This window comes from Neohortaea acidophila (genome assembly GCF_010093505.1).
Source record: "Neohortaea acidophila strain CBS 113389 unplaced genomic scaffold BDY17scaffold_8, whole genome shotgun sequence".
In the NCBI taxonomy this organism is placed as follows: domain Eukaryota; kingdom Fungi; phylum Ascomycota; class Dothideomycetes; order Mycosphaerellales; family Teratosphaeriaceae; genus Neohortaea; species Neohortaea acidophila.
In genome coordinates this window covers 50,524-65,209 of record NW_022985517.1, presented here as the reverse complement: position 1 = coordinate 65,209, position 14,686 = coordinate 50,524, and the positions used below count along the sequence as shown (strand labels likewise).

At 55.9% G+C, this 14,686-nt stretch overlaps 10 protein-coding genes across 10 annotated transcripts in view; 7 read left to right on the top strand and 3 right to left on the bottom strand.

The window, feature by feature from the left end:
- BDY17DRAFT_180252 (uncharacterized protein) overlaps positions 1-699 on the top strand; it is a 2,148-nt gene extending 1,449 nt beyond the window's left edge. The window contains exon 3 of the mRNA XM_033729902.1: positions 1-699. This exon is cut by the window's left edge and continues 603 nt beyond it. Within this exon, the coding sequence (XP_033587561.1) occupies positions 1-479 (479 nt within the window). The 3' untranslated portion in view covers positions 480-699.
- Positions 700-897: 198 nt separating this feature from the next.
- On the bottom strand, positions 898-1,959 carry BDY17DRAFT_354821 (uncharacterized protein). The gene is made up of 2 exons (XM_033738252.1): positions 1,358-1,959; positions 898-1,293 (listed from the first exon to the last, which is right to left on the bottom strand). The coding sequence occupies exons 1-2, from the start codon at positions 1,790-1,792 to the stop codon at positions 925-927; spliced, it is 804 nt and encodes a 267-aa protein (XP_033587560.1). The 5' UTR covers positions 1,793-1,959; the 3' UTR covers positions 898-924.
- A 1-nt stretch (position 1,960) lies between these two features.
- Positions 1,961-2,772, top strand: BDY17DRAFT_300527 (stress responsive A/B barrel domain-containing protein). The gene is made up of 3 exons (XM_033734072.1): positions 1,961-2,291; positions 2,349-2,453; positions 2,503-2,772. Exons 1-3 carry the CDS (start codon positions 2,112-2,114, stop codon positions 2,665-2,667), a joined length of 450 nt encoding a protein of 149 aa, XP_033587559.1. The 5' UTR covers positions 1,961-2,111; the 3' UTR covers positions 2,668-2,772.
- Positions 2,773-4,722, bottom strand: BDY17DRAFT_300526 (major facilitator superfamily domain-containing protein). Its single transcript, XM_033734071.1, has one exon. It carries the CDS (start codon positions 4,521-4,523, stop codon positions 2,892-2,894), a length of 1,632 nt encoding a protein of 543 aa, XP_033587558.1. The 5' UTR covers positions 4,524-4,722; the 3' UTR covers positions 2,773-2,891.
- Positions 4,723-4,779: 57 nt separating this feature from the next.
- Positions 4,780-5,688, top strand: BDY17DRAFT_311789 (uncharacterized protein; the record flags this gene model as incomplete). The annotated part of the gene is made up of 1 exon (XM_033735574.1): positions 4,780-5,688. One exon carries the CDS (start codon positions 4,780-4,782, stop codon positions 5,686-5,688), a length of 909 nt encoding a protein of 302 aa, XP_033587557.1.
- Positions 5,689-6,319: 631 nt separating this feature from the next.
- BDY17DRAFT_254331 (major facilitator superfamily domain-containing protein) lies at positions 6,320-7,749 on the top strand (the record flags this gene model as incomplete). The annotated part of the gene is made up of 2 exons (XM_033731421.1): positions 6,320-6,485; positions 6,536-7,749. The coding sequence occupies 2 exons, from the start codon at positions 6,320-6,322 to the stop codon at positions 7,747-7,749; spliced, it is 1,380 nt and encodes a 459-aa protein (XP_033587556.1).
- A 558-nt stretch (positions 7,750-8,307) lies between these two features.
- BDY17DRAFT_300522 (uncharacterized protein) lies at positions 8,308-10,082 on the top strand. Its single transcript, XM_033734070.1, has 2 exons — positions 8,308-8,956; positions 9,012-10,082. Exons 1-2 carry the CDS (start codon positions 8,439-8,441, stop codon positions 9,994-9,996), a joined length of 1,503 nt encoding a protein of 500 aa, XP_033587555.1. The 5' UTR covers positions 8,308-8,438; the 3' UTR covers positions 9,997-10,082.
- A 58-nt stretch (positions 10,083-10,140) lies between these two features.
- Positions 10,141-12,393, bottom strand: BDY17DRAFT_180290 (major facilitator superfamily domain-containing protein). The gene is made up of 9 exons (XM_033729903.1): positions 12,260-12,393; positions 12,083-12,206; positions 11,867-12,007; positions 11,793-11,809; positions 11,637-11,724; positions 11,082-11,584; positions 10,751-11,024; positions 10,394-10,691; positions 10,141-10,338 (listed from the first exon to the last, which is right to left on the bottom strand). The coding sequence occupies exons 1-9, from the start codon at positions 12,292-12,294 to the stop codon at positions 10,286-10,288; spliced, it is 1,533 nt and encodes a 510-aa protein (XP_033587554.1). The 5' UTR covers positions 12,295-12,393; the 3' UTR covers positions 10,141-10,285.
- Positions 12,394-13,232: 839 nt separating this feature from the next.
- Positions 13,233-13,684, top strand: BDY17DRAFT_325709 (uncharacterized protein; the record flags this gene model as incomplete). The annotated part of the gene is made up of 2 exons (XM_033737397.1): positions 13,233-13,274; positions 13,352-13,684. 2 exons carry the CDS (start codon positions 13,233-13,235, stop codon positions 13,682-13,684), a joined length of 375 nt encoding a protein of 124 aa, XP_033587553.1.
- A 146-nt stretch (positions 13,685-13,830) lies between these two features.
- Positions 13,831-14,683, top strand: BDY17DRAFT_180221 (uncharacterized protein). Its single transcript, XM_033729901.1, has one exon. It carries the CDS (start codon positions 14,079-14,081, stop codon positions 14,589-14,591), a length of 513 nt encoding a protein of 170 aa, XP_033587552.1. The 5' UTR covers positions 13,831-14,078; the 3' UTR covers positions 14,592-14,683.
- The last annotated feature ends 3 nt before the right edge of the window (positions 14,684-14,686 follow it).

Genomic DNA, 14,686 nt, shown 5'->3' with positions numbered 1-14,686 from the left:
GCTGGGACTGCCGCTGCTGGGACTGCCGCTGCTGGGACTGCCGCTGCTGGGACTGCCGCTGCTGGGACTGCCGCTGCTGGGTCTACCGTCGCAAGGAATACGACAGACACCACCACCATAACATCGCCCACTACGGAAACGACGACAACCACCACCACCAACCGCGCAGGAACCACAACCACCACCACGGAGAACGGCATCCCCATCCTCAACATCCAGCATCCCACCCCCACCCGCTCCCCAGAGCGCACGCGCTCCTCCGGCATCCTCACGCCGACCGGCCTGACCCGCGAAATAACCGGCAGCCAACCCGTCTCAGCCCGCAAGCCGGTCCCGCAACCCATCACGCAATCCCGCTCTACAGGCCTCACTGCCCTCCCCGTTTTCGGCTCCGATACATCGTCTCTCTACTCCAACGCGTCGAGCGTCGACGCCCCGTTCTACACGCCTGCGGAGCAGCGGTCGGATGTGCAGGTTGATCAATCTGATCTTGCGGAGTTGAAGCAGATGATTAATGAGACAGGGAGGGCGCCTGGTGAGGATGCGCGCCCTGGTTCTCATGGGGAGGATTTGGGGCTTCCGATTCAAGGGCCGAGGGTTGGGGAGCAGCAGGCGCCGCATGTGCCGTTGGAGGGTAGGGCTATGGGTAATGGGGCTCGGCCGGAGTCGAGTGTATTAGGTGGACGTTCGAATTGGTATGGGAGGGAGAGCGTGGATGGAAGGGGAGAGTTGCCGTAATGGGCCGGCCTGATACGATTAGCGATGTCTGGAGATGCATATGAGAAGCGCACATATTTACGAACATGGAACATGAGCAGATGGAATGAGATATGGACAGTCTGTACGAGTGGCGGAGGGGCATGGCATAATCAAATGCAAGACTTCACAACGGGATATCAACAGGAACGTCTCACAACCACTACCTTACACCCCCCACGAAAAGCCGTAATTCTTCCACGCGCCAGGCACGGCCTGCACCCCCAACGCATCCACCATAAACAATTGCTGCGCATACTCCCCCTGCCCGCAGACATGAATGTTCGCCACATACCCAAACAAATACCCCATCCGGGAAATCTGCTCGAAGCCGGAGAGCAGCAGGGCGTAGTTGAAGCGCGGATCGACGTTGCAGCCTGCGCGCGGCGGTTTCATCAGGCCGCCGATGTCGATGTTGACGATGAGGTCGCGGATGCGGATGTTGTTGGGGATGGCGGTCTCGCGGTGGAGGAGGGGCCCGTTGTGGCAGAAGTGGTTGAGGAGTTGGTAGATGGCTCGCGCGAGAGAGGCGGGGCCCTGGTTGTGTTTGGTTAGTAGAGGTCAATAGGCACGGATGGTGATGTGTCGAGAGCCGACTTACCCCTTCCGACCAAGGACCATTGCCAGTTTGAGCGGCTACATTGATGACAAGAGTGTGGACGAGGTCAGGTGAGCACGGCATTCGGCGCCACACGGCCTTTCGTATGGTCGTACTCGGATCTCCGTTGTAGATGTCGAGGTCCAGGACATATGTTCGATTCTCGACGCCTGCGAGGAAGGAAGAGCGGGCATGGATGGCCTTCAGATCCGCTCGTATGGTTTTGCATGTAAGCGCTAGGTTCATCCATGGGATGTGATGTGCGAGTCTCGCGGTGGGATTGGCAACGAGGGTCGCATGAGTGCCGCGTGTGGTGCAAGAATGTTGAATGTCGTCGAGGACGGTGCATTTTACGTCGAGATGGAGTAGAGTCAGGAGGTAGATCTTCTCACGCAACTCCGCGGGGAGCTGGAGGAAGGAAAGGTTTGGAGAGGCCATGTCGGTCGTGGTATTAGATTTGATATGCGTGATGTAATGTGATGAGGTAGGCGATCTCGTCGTCAATCGCCACCCAATGCCCGCACCGTCATTCCATCCTTATGTCAGCAATCGAGCTGCGAGGGTGTAAAACAGTGATGTAGCCGCGACCAATTGAAGACTAGACCGTCCACGATCACTTGACGGCCATGGAAGCTACTAAGCAGATGTAAGCTGAAAGGAAGTGACAGCCTTTGGCGCCGTTGATTGGATTCCACGCATCTTTGCCCAAATCGAGCCGTGGCAGCATTCAGCCCCGGGTCGACTCCATTGTACTTATATGAAACCATTGAGCCCATGGAACGATTTTCAGCCTCGCATAGTACCCTTTGTCGACTATCAAGAAGACCTGGATATCGTTTCCCCTGCACGAACCCCCCATAAAGACGCTGAAATGTCGGTAACGCACATCGTCCTCATCCATGCCGCACCCGATGCCGACCAGGTGAAACTGGCAGAGGTGCGATGGCAAGAAAGACCCCAAGGCCATGAAAGCAATCTGCTGAAACAAACCCAGGTATTCACCGCCACCGAAGCCCTCAAAGACACAAGCGTAAAGGATGGCAAGGGATATGTGAGATCCGTCACGGCAGGAGTCCAGAATAGCAAGTCGGGCAGGGGGGTGAGTAGAGTCAAGGGCATGTTTTTTTCCCTCTGCTGACTGGATCAAGGGCGGCATCACACACGCCATTGTCATCGAGTTCGACAGCGCAGCCGATCGCGACTACTTCGCCACCGACCCGGCGCACGACGAGGTGACGAGGATGATGCTGAAGATCATGCCGAGTGACATTGCCACTGTGCAAGTCATCGACTTTACTCCGGGCGTCTATTGAACGTCAACTAGGGAAGGGATGCGAAGAGGGCTCTAGAAGTGATATGTCATTAGCATCAAATGTCATTTTGGGGCATGTAGTGGATGTCGTTGCAGTCGTCGGTTTTGCTCGTTCCAAGTTGATGAATTCATGATCAAATCTAGTCTGCTTTTTGTCTACATTCTCTTCCATTCCTCGTATGGTCACTTCTATCCCCAGAGTATACATCCCTGGTATCTATTCTATTAGTCTTGCTTTGCGCCAATCTTCCCCAGCTTTTGTAAACCTCCCAGTGCGAGTATAACGATAGTGACGAAAAACGCAAAGATGGTCCAGAAGGATGCACGATATCCGTCCAAGAGAGCCGCAGCGGCAGACCTAGAGCCATCACCACTATGTTGCTTGTCCTGCGTGACGACAAACGCTGCAACTTGACAAAGGCCGATTCCCAGACTCCATCCGAATTGCGCCACCGTATTGAAGACCGCTCCCGCCAGCGCCTGCCGGTCTTCGGTGAACTCTTCTGATACCACCAGTAGCCCGATTGTGAACAAGACATCTCCAGAAATTGGCGCCAAAATCTGAGCCCAGAGTTCCATGTACCAGAAGGGCTGTTTGGGATCGACCAACCCCATCAGCAATGGTGCAATAGCACTCAACACGGAGGTGCCGACCACGGCCCAGCGGATGGGTGTTTTGTCGACAATGAGTCCCACCACCAGCTCCACTATGACCGCCATTGTCAGATTGGGAAGCAGCCGGAGCGAGGTGAAGATGGTCGAAGTATGCTGGATGTTTTGGAAGTACAAGCTCGAGAAGAGTTCCATTGCGTTGCCCGCGCCCCAAGAAAGCGTAACCATGGCACACATGCACGTGAACGCTTTCTTCTTCCAAAGGGAGTTGGGGATCAGTGGGGCCTGTCCAGATCGCTCTCGGTGCCGCATCCAGAGCGGGAAGGCAGCGAGGGCTACGAAGCTGAGGGCTAGGAGAGACGCATTCACGGCTTTGTGAATGTTCGCGGTATCGGCGCTCACCACGGCAAGCACGTAGCTGAGTAGCGCGAGGCCTGCCGACGCAAGTATCGAACCAATCCAATCCACCTCCGTCCGCAATCGCTGCATTTTCGACAGTTCCCCGGTTTGTCGAGACTTGTCTGTGGGCAAGATCCAGAATCCTGCAATGCTTGCCGCAACGCACCCCGCTGCAGCCAGGTAGAAAGTAGATCGCCATCCGGTTTTCTCAATCATCACCCCACTGACGACCAGCCCGGCGGAGAAGCCTAGCGGCTGCGAGAGGCCGAGACATGCAAAGCTCATATTTCTCCCTTTGCCGGCAGGCACGGCCGCCGTGACCAGGGCGACGGACGCTGGGAAGTGCATGGATATGCCGGTCCCCTGGAGCGCTCGAAACACAATGAGTTGGATGGGGCTTTGGGAGAATGCGCATGCTAGGGTGGATATGCTGAGAACTGCGGTTCCCACGAGATCGACAATGCGGGCACCCACGACGTTGGCCACGGCTCCAGAAAGCAAGATGGTGGCTCCCGATGCCAGACCGTACACCGACGACGGCCAGGTGTATAGGGCTTCAGGAATTGCCAACGATACAGCAATTGTCGGTAAGCCAACCGTGATGGCGCCGCTGGCGAAGCTGGCCATGAAGTTGATGGCGCATAGTTGGAAGACGACCGAAACCTTGTGAAGCTTCGAGCGAGCATGATCGGGGGTCACTTCGATGTCGTTTGGAATCGCATGGAGATGATCAATAGGGTCGCTTTTTATGGAAGCAGGGCGCGACTGCGGAGTCTCGGTGAGCGTCTCGGGATGTTTGGCACGAGTAAGCGGCTGTAGCTCGACTTCTACCATTGTTGCGGCCATGGTTCTTCAGAGCCCGATGGAGCTGGGCGGAGTTTGGTACAAAACATGCACATTCACCGGAGAGCGAAGGTGATGGAGTGCGGTGAGAGAATGCGGTGGGCTGACATGGCGTTGTGGGTAAGAGTCATAGTGGGCGGTGCGGTCGGCGGCAGTACTTAATGTGGGTCGCCCTACTGCGCCGAACTTCGAGACACTGCGGTACCTGAAGACCTTGGCAACTTACCGCTTTGTCAACCAGGAGGGGGGTTCAGTTTCAATGGCAGAAGACTGGGGCAGCCGCGGTGTCGGACAATTCCTCTCCGACCGCTTCAGCAAGCCGGAGGGACCGATCGATCCCACCCTCCATCGACTACGTACGCCTTTCAATGTCTGCATCGTCGGTGCTTCTCGCGGCATCGGAGCCGGAATAGCTACCAGTTATGCCAAAGCCGGAGCCAGCGGCTTGACCCTCGCCTCGCGCAGAATCTCCGGACTCGAAGAGACCGCCAGGCAATGCAGAGATATCAACTCCGCGGTCGACATTGACATTGTGGCTTGCGACATCACCTCGGCCGCATCCGTGGCCACACTGGCGGAGAAGTGCAAGGCGAAGTTCGGCGACCACTTGGACGTTGTGGTGGTCAATTCTGGATACTCCGGCCCTGTCAAGTTGAGCGTCCTCGACACCGACCCGGACACGTTCCAAAATGCGATCAACGTCAACTACGTTGGCACCTTCTTGTGCGCCAAATACCTGATCCCTCTTCTACTCGCAAACGCCACAGGCGCAAGAGCATTCATCGCCGTCAGCAGCCTGGCTGTTTGTCTGGTACGAGGACCAATTGCAAACGCGCAGTACTGTGTCAGCAAGGCTGCGCAGCTAAAGCTGATGGAAAACATCCACGAACAATTCTTGCCACAAGGCCTTCAAAGCTTCAGCGTGCACCCCGGGGCGGTGTTGAGTGAGATGGCCGACGAAACTGTGCCGGATGCCTTCCGACCCCATCTGACCGATAGCACGGATCTGTGTGGTGCTTTCTGCGTATGGCTCACCCGTGATGCGGCGAGCAAGCAATGGCTCAGCGGTCGATTGCTCAGTGCGACGTGGGATGTTCGAGAGATAGAAGCGAAACGAGAAGAGATTGTTTCCAAGGATCTGCTGAAGTTAAAGGTCCAGGTGGTGTAGTGCGGCAGTGCCAGACAGTTCACCAACAGAGTATAGATCCTTACACAGAGAAGGCTCGACGAGTCTAATACTTATCAGTGTATTCCTTTATTCAAGCTACTCCCCGCCATTTCCCCATCGAAGGCACGTGGAAAGTGGGGAAGCTGGACAAAAGCCTAATACAACCTCTTCCCCCACCTTATCTCGACGGCCTATCACCTTGCTCTCGTGCATGCGGGACGGAATTGACACGCGGCTTGGAGAGAGAAGTATGTTTGACATGCTTCTATTATCTTTGTTTCATCTCTCCAACTTCCCAACGTCTCAGTCATGCTAGAAGTTGCTCCCATTGATTCGTGACGCAGCCTTGCGGCATGGACATCCTCTTTCGCCACACGATCCTGGGTGAAGCTGTGCGGCGCCTCAATGTTTCCTACGTCAACTTCTCCGAAGAACACGATGCAGCTTTATTGAAGCGTCTTGTCAATGCGCGGCCTCAACCTGACAATGCAGACGAATACAGCGCCTTGCTGGCAGATGCCGAAAGTACCGATGGGTCGAACGGTCTGCTCGTGGAATGGTGTGGGCCGCAAGATACTGAAGCAAGACCCTCCCTGTCATGTCTTGACAAAATGGTAGCTGTAGCACTGACATGGAAGTTCAGAACCCCGAAAACTGGCCATTGGCAACGAAATGGACTGTGACTGGAGTCATGTGCGTTGTGACCGTAGCGATGTACACCGGCTCCGCGTTCTGGTCCGTCTGTATCGACGATGCTGTCAAACGATTCGACATCTCTGAAACCGTGGCGCAGCTCGGTCGGTCCGCGATCACGGCATTAACCGCAGCACTGATCTAACACTCGCAGGCACATCGCTCTTTGTCGTCGGTTTCGGCCTGGGTCCGATGGTCTGGAGTCCCCTGAGTGAAATGCCATCCGTTGGCCGACTCAAGGTGTACTTGTGGACAGCCGTGATTTTCATCGCTTGTCAACTCCCAATCCCGCTCTCCGACAACATCGCCGTGATTCTCGTCTGCCGCTTCCTCACCGGCTTCTTCTGTTCACCGGTTTTGGCCGTTGGCGGGGGCACTGTGGCTGATATGTTCGGCCCTGCGACGATCGGCTATCCCATGGCATGCTGGGAACTTGCAACCTGGGGTGGCAGTGCCGTGGGACCCACCTTTGCTGGTTTCACGTTCGATCGATTTGGATACAAAGGTCCCATGTGGGAGTTGGTGTTCCTTGGAGTCCTCGGCCTCATGTTGATCATCTGCCTCATCCCCGAGACCTTGCCGGCCACGATCTTGCATCACCGTGCGCAACGACTCCGCAGAGGCCACCCGCACAAGACGTTCGTCACATACAGTGAGCTGCAAGAAGACCGAACTTCTCTGTTTGCGACAATGCGAGGATTACTCGTCAAAGCTCTGGCGTTGAACTTCCACGAGCCGATCGTCTTTGTGCTCAACTTGTACGTCGCTCTTGTCTTCGCCATCTTCTTTGGAATGCTGGAGTCGTACCCGTATGTCTTCAAGCAGGAGCCGTACAACTTCAACACCGGTCAAGTCGGTCTGGTCTTCCTGGGCATCTTCGCCGGAGGCTTCGTATCGATGATCGCCTACTTCATCTTCCTCTGGAAGCACCAAGACCATTGTTTCGATGAGAACGGCAACATCACTCCGGAAGAGAGACTCCTTCCCGCCATTCCTAGTGGCCTCTTCGTGCCTCTGGGACTCTTTTGGTACGGATGGACCACCCACATCCACTGGATCATGCCCACTCTGGGAGGCTTCTTCTTCGGGATAGGCATGTTCACGATCTTCATGAGCATGTTGTCCTACCTGCCAGATGCGTATCCATCATACGCAGCGACCGTCATTGCTGGCAATTGTCTGATGCGCGCAGGCCTTGCCGCTGCGTTTCCGCTTTTCATCATCCCTTACTACGAACTCTTGGGACCTGGCGTTACCTCTTCGATTCTCGGCGGACTGGGGGTGTTGTTCATGCCCTGGCCACTATACCTGTTCTACCGCGGACACCAGCTCCGCATGCGAAGTCGGGAGGCGAGGAAAGACATCTGACTGATGGCTGATGTGCAACGGCTTTGGTTGAGCGAAGTCGCACTGGGCATCGCTGCTTACTATCGGCCGGTTTGGGTCGATCTGACACACGCGTGATTGTGCAGTTGAGTGTTTTCTTTTGAGCCGTACTTTTCCGCAATCTATTATCTCATTGCCTGATGCTACAAGCAGTTTATATGGCAGCAGCTGGTGGTTACCGGTCCGTTGCCCTCACAGTTGGCGCACAGCAAAAGACGAGACGACGCTCTAGACCATGGGGCACGGCCCGGACACCGCAGCTAAGGCCCTTGGTGGAGTGCGGCTGCGCGGCGGTCAAGGATCAGGCTGATGAGGCCTGCACGCATGCAGTATAAAGATGCGAATGGCGAGGCCGGGTAGCATCGGCCCTCCTGAATCCCACATCACGTGCGCAGCCTCTCGCTCCTCCCACGCGGCGCGCTGCTGATTCCGGCCAGACCAATCACAGCGCGCGTTGCCATTTCGATATGATAACCACACTCCCACTGAGGCCGGAACAAAACCGGCCACGGGCTATATAGGCGCGAATTCCTGCGAACGCGACGCAAAACCTTTCCCCGACATTGAGGAAATTCGAGTTGCCCATCAAAACTTTTGCCCCCCCGCCAGGAGAGCGCTTTTGTCTCACATCACGTGACCTTCCCTGCCTTGTCCTACCCTGTCACAACAACATGAGTCCTTACTTGTCCTCACACCCCGCTGAGGACCACGATGCAAAGCCAAATGACTTAAGAGAGAATTTCCCCTTCATTGAAGAGGACCCGCTCACCGTCCCGTCGTCGGAAGATCCCTTCACCATCACCACCGCAACGGGCTTCCTCCCTCTGAGGACGCCGTTAATAAATCTGCCCGCTCCATTCCTGCCACTGACCAAGCTCGCCGACGAACTTCCCGTCAAGAAGCTCGACGGTTCGCCTGGTTTGTTGGCCACCTTCCAACTCGGCCCTGTCATCGACAAAGGCGAGGCGTTGCCAGACCTCGTCGACGAGATCGACAGCCTTGTCACCGCTGATGGCAAGCCGGACCTCGACGCCGTCACGGCGGTCTTCCGAGAGTATGCCTTCATCGCGTCCTCCTACCTTCTTGAGCCTTGCTGGGAGAGGTGGTGCCAAGGTTTGGAAGGATACGGCTTGGGTCGTCCTGTCTTGCCCAAGGTTGTCGCTGGCCCGCTCGTGAAGACGGCGAAAATGTAAGCAATTGATCCCTACACACCATGGTCAACGCATACTAATGATTGGCAACAGGTTGGATATCCATCCCTTCATGGCCTACGCCGCTGCCTACACCTTGTACAACTACCGCTTCGAGAACAACTCGATTGGTCTGGATGAGTACAAGAACCTTCGATTGATCCGAGCCTTCCAGCATGGTCTCGACCCATCCTCATCTGAAGCCGGATTCGTCTTGACGCATCTCGACATGGTCAAGCACACCGGAGGCTTGATCAAGGGCACGACCGACATCCTCAACGGTATCAGCACCGGCTCGGACCGTGACCACGTCGTCGCCGGCTTGGAAACGATGTTGCAGTCCATGCGTTTGATCGAGGCGTCCATGGAAACCATGTGGGAGAACTCCAGACCCAAGGATTACAACACCTACCGCACATTCATCTTCGGCATCAAGAACCAATCCATGTTCCCCGACGGAGTGATCTACGAGGGTCAACTCGACGGTCGGCCCCAGTACTTCCGTGGCGAGTCGGGCGCGAATGACAGCATCATCCCTCTGATCGACAGCCTGTTGCAAATCCCCATGCCCGCGAACCCCCTCACGGAGATCTTGAAGGACTTCCGCAGCTACCGACCAAAGCCACATCGCGACTTCCTGGCCTACGTGCGCTCCCGGGCCGAGGCGCTCGGTGTGCGCGACTACTTCTGCGGAAACGTGGACACCGCGGTGCTGTACCTGCGCCTGCTGGACCACGTCCGCAGCTTCCGATGGCGCCACTGGCTGTTTGCCCGCGAGTACATCATCAAGCTCAGCAAGCACCCCACAGCCACTGGCGGCAGCCCGATTGTGACTTGGCTGCCGAACCAGCTGTTGGCCGTAATGGACCTGATGGCGCATGTCTGGGGTGAAATTGGGCCGGAGGACCGCGCGAAGCAGCCCAAGTTTGTGATTGAGATGATGGAGAATGCGGCGGACCAGCGGACCAAGCTGGACAAGGAGGTGGCCAAGTATTGCCAGGAGAGGCAAGTGCCTAATGAGCGACTCATCTCGACTTAGATAGATGCGCGGTGTTGGTGGTGTGGTGTCTGCAAGGTACAATAGATCTTGAGCGCGGAGTTTCTTGGAACGAATGCATCCGCATCTTCATCCTCATCCATTTCATTCGCAGCCTATCGTGACTGTCCAGCGGTTATCTGCTCGCCTCATTGGTGATAATCGAAAAGCAAAAGACATTCCTCACATGAAGCCGTTGAAGCTTCGCATTACCCAAACCCCCACCAAGCTTAATCCAATATATACGTTCCTAGTCTTGTCCTTCACGCCCATCCGTCACTTCATCCTCTGCTTATAGCACGTAGCGGTACAGCGGTGATTTGTCGCCCAAGAGCAGGAGTTCGTCTATCGGTAACATCAGCACCGGTCATGCCGAGCGAAAGCACATGGATCGACTTACCTTCGGTGTACTTGGCCCTGATTTCTGCCTCTGACATCCGGTCTCTCTTGTCATTCGCACTCTTGTAGAAGAAGCGCAAGGCCAACGTAGCGACGATGCCGGTGCACACGCACGCGAGACTGAAGCCGTAGCCCAGCCAGTAGCGCGGCGCTTCCTGCTCGAGGTAGATGTTCGAGCCGACCAAGCCTCCGGCGTTGGCGAGACTGATACCGAGCGCAATACCGATTGCACGCTTTGACGTTGGGGCGAGGTTGGCGCCGAGCCAGCCGACCATGGTGATGACTCCTGGGTAGCAGCCCTACAACAGCGCGTCAAATGGTCAGCGCACATTTTATAAGACCGGGACACATCACTTACACCAGGGATGAAGAACAAGAATGCGTAGGTCAATCCAGGGAGCTTGGGGTGCGGAATCGCCAGCAGACCGACGAAGCCGATCACGGCGAAGCAGTAGGGGAAAACGATGAATGGCCATCGAATACGGTAGTGATCGGACATTCGAGTGGCTACGAGAGTGGTGATGGCTGCGAGCACGTAAATTGGCACGACCAGGAGCTGTGCGTTGGCTGCAGTGTAGCCGAGATCGGCCACGATCTTGGGGGCAGTGAACGCAAAGGCGTACGTCGGCACACTATCGATCAGTTGGTCAGCTAAAGTTTGACTGGAAGTCAAGGCAGGATGCGCGTACGTTGTTCCCCAGAAGATCAAGATGGCGAACCAAATCTTCCAGTCGAGCATTGCGTCCTTTAGCGCGCCCCAATGGAACTTCTCTTGGACCGCGACTTTGCCAGCGGCTGTGCCAGAGTCTTGCGAGAGTCGGTTTTGGAGGAGTTCCTTTTCCGCTGGGGTGAGCCATTTCACTCGGTCAGGCGAGTCTGGGAGCACGAATGGCACGGCGACACCGGCAACGACGGTGATGATGCCCTCGATGATGAAGATCCAGCGCCATCCCGCTTTGCCTCCTAGGCCGTCCATGAATTGCAAACCATATGCCAAGAGACCTGAGAAGGCTCCGGCGCTGGATGTCGCCAGGTAAAAGATTCCAAAACGGGTCTGGATCTCGAAACGACAGTACCAGATCGTGAGGAGGAACGCTGCCGCAGGGAAGAAGCCGGCTTCGGCGATACCAAGGATGAATCGGACGGCATAAAGTTCTTCGTGGGTGGTGACGAAGCCCTGGAATGTGACAACCTGGGCGGGGTCAGGATGTGTGTCGTTGGCTGGAAAGGCTCGATGAACATACCAGTCCCCAGGCAGTCGTAATGATGCCGATCCACCAAGAAGGCCTCATATGTTTGAGGACAATGTTGGCAGGTACCTCGAAGATGACGCTGAATGCGAAGGTCAGCATTTATGCTAAATGGGTCGAATCAGGCTGCTCATTGCAGGCTGTACATACTAGGGAATGAAGAACAACTGGAGGCGTGTTAGTATGGCTCGTTCAGATCATGAGGTACGACGATATTTACTCACGGTAAGGGCAAGGTTGTACTGCCCACCAGTGAGGGCGAGATCCTCGTTCATGCCCGCAATGGCGGCATTACCGATGTTGCTTCTGTCGACGAACGAGGCGAGGTAGAGGAAGGTGAGCATTGGCAGGAGTCGCCAATCGATCTAGGAGCAGGGTCGAGATGTTGGTATGTTGCATTGATGATGGACCATGAAGCGAATGATTAGGACCGCACGCACCTTTCGCCTAATTCTGCGCACTTCGGCATCGTCGTAGACTGGCTGACCTGACGCATCGACGGCGTGCTCGGGATAGGCAGCGGGAGCGGACCCCTTTTCCGAGCCCATCTGAGAGTTGGAGGAGCTGGAGACGCGAGTTAGCATCGAATCGCATGATAGCATTCAAGAAAGACTCACTGGATGTCCTCGACAAGGCCCGGTGATTTCTCCATTGTGCTGGATCGTTTCTTGCGACGTTGTGCAGAGTTTGCTGACCATCCCCAGATTTGCAGGCGTTGATATTGGTATATAAATACGGCGCTACTCCAGCTTCTCCAGATACGCCTAGACCTACCAAGACCTGCCGAGACACGTGAACCGCGGAGAATGGGGTGGCTATGCAGTGTTGACCCTCGGTGACTATCGAGGCATCACCTCGGTGAGCCAGCTTGATGCTGTTGTTGTTGTACATGGCTTGATTGTGCCGGGTATGGAGGGAGAGAGCGAAGAGATGGCTGTTGGCATCTGGCCATGGCGATATGTAAGCTGGGGAAGGGCAAAGACATGCGACTTGCCTTTTGTGCATGAGGAACAGCGTGCATGCATCCACGTGATGTTCTGCAATCGTTGTGTATGTCATTGCGGCTCTGCAGGGTGATGAAGTCGCGCCAGCTTAACCACAGTAAACGTGTGAGTTGTGATACTCGCGTGGCAGCAACAGGGTGGTGTGGGGAGCGAGGGAGCCCAAGGAGCGGCAGCCTTGGCCGCCTCGCCGTTAACTTATGCGGGGTACGGGTCCGGTAACTAGCCACATCCGGGGTACTGTTACTGCCTGAGGCTTGAAGTGTCTCGACCCTGTCGAACGGCAGGCCGGCGCGCCCACTTCCGCGCCTTGTCGTATCTCTTGTGCCTTTCTGAGACGCGAGCTACGTGTCTTCTGTTGTGCCTCCCAACCTACACGGCCGATTCATTCGGTCTACGTCTTTCGCATGTGATGCTTACGCGCGTGTGATGCGGCAGAACAGACAGTTCCGCGCCTCGGTGCTGCGATGACGCTTGCATCTGCCCCAAACTTGCCTGAAGCCCCTTCGAGGATTCAGGTTGCAATCCACGCACGCACTGAAGCGGAGCGGACTCACGACTTCTTCCGCTCAGTTTTGAAGTGGTCACCATGACGGCATGGGCAAGCGCGTCATGGAAAGATGGTGCTGTAGTTAGTATATATATGTTCCATACGTCTCACAGCCAGCCAACTTCTCAATCATCCACGACCATCACACTCCAAATCAGTTCCTCAAACACCACCCAAAGAACCAATCCACCACCAACACTTCCATAATGGCAACCAACGACCGTGGCCAGGGCGCATCTCACGCCTCCGACTCCGTCTTGCCCCAAAAGGTGCAGGAGAAGGTTCCCAAGTCAGTCGAGGAGAAGGTTCCAGACTCTGCACACGACACGGGCAGCAACAAGCAAACCGGCAAGGTCTCCCACGCCACCGGCGAATCCAAGGTTCCGCAAGCACTCCAAGAGGGACTTCCCGAGAGCGTGGAGAAGGCGGTGCCGAATGCCCTGCACGACACCAAGGGAGCGAAGTTCAGCGATGGTAGCGTCGGCACCTAAGGGACTGTTCCTTGATACAGCGGCAGGACAGGATAGAATCAGGAAAAGAGGGCTGTTGTAATTGTATTACAGATGAATTGCAGACGTTTGTCACGTGTAGCCCGTAAAGCTTTGACGTCTCCGACCTCTTCCACCAAACCCGATTCATCGTAGCGTCTCCAAATCCCCAGCCTCATCTACAGCTCAGCTGCGGTGAAGCAGCATTGAGAATATCGAAGTTCTTCCCTCATGATTGATCGTCGTCTCATTCACTGTGTCCATTTACCCACGCAGCGGGAATCACAAATACCTCAAGCAGAAAGAGACAGACAGCGTTCGAGCAAGTAGCACAACCCCACCGCCATACTCGGCGGCACACAACGACGCCACCACTCCACCCCAATCGCAACCGACAATGGGCCTCTTCGACGGCCGCTCAGCCTCCTACTCCGAAGTCCGGCGCAAAGCCTCCCCAACCCGCACCGCCAGCGGCACGAGCAAAGGCTACTTCGTGCGCCCGCACGTCTCCTCCTCCTCCTCGCGCTCCAGCAACTCCTTCTTCAACTTCGGCGGTGGCAGTCGGGGCTTCGGTTTCGGCTCCGGCTCCTCCTCGTACCGAAGATCGCCGCGCGCGGGCTATATCAAGTATTTGTGGGCACGACTGCAGCGTATGGTGAGGGAGTTGTGGGCGTATGCGCGACGGCATCCCATGAAGGCGTTCTTCGCTGTCGTGGTGCCGCTTCTTAGTGCCGGGGGTGCGATTCATGGATTGATGAAGCAGTTTGGGGTACAAGTGCCGGGAATGGATCTTGGGGGTGCGCGAACGATGCGAGGAGGGTATTATGGGAGTGCGGGGTATGGTGGTGGAGGAGGAGGCTGGATGGATAATGCTGGAAGTTTGCTGCAGGTTGCAAAAGCATTCATGTGAGGGCATGAGGAGGGAATGGGAGACTTGAGAATTATAATGAATCTAATTCACACGACATATTGCAGGATATGACATTCGGCTTCAAAGGGTATCGA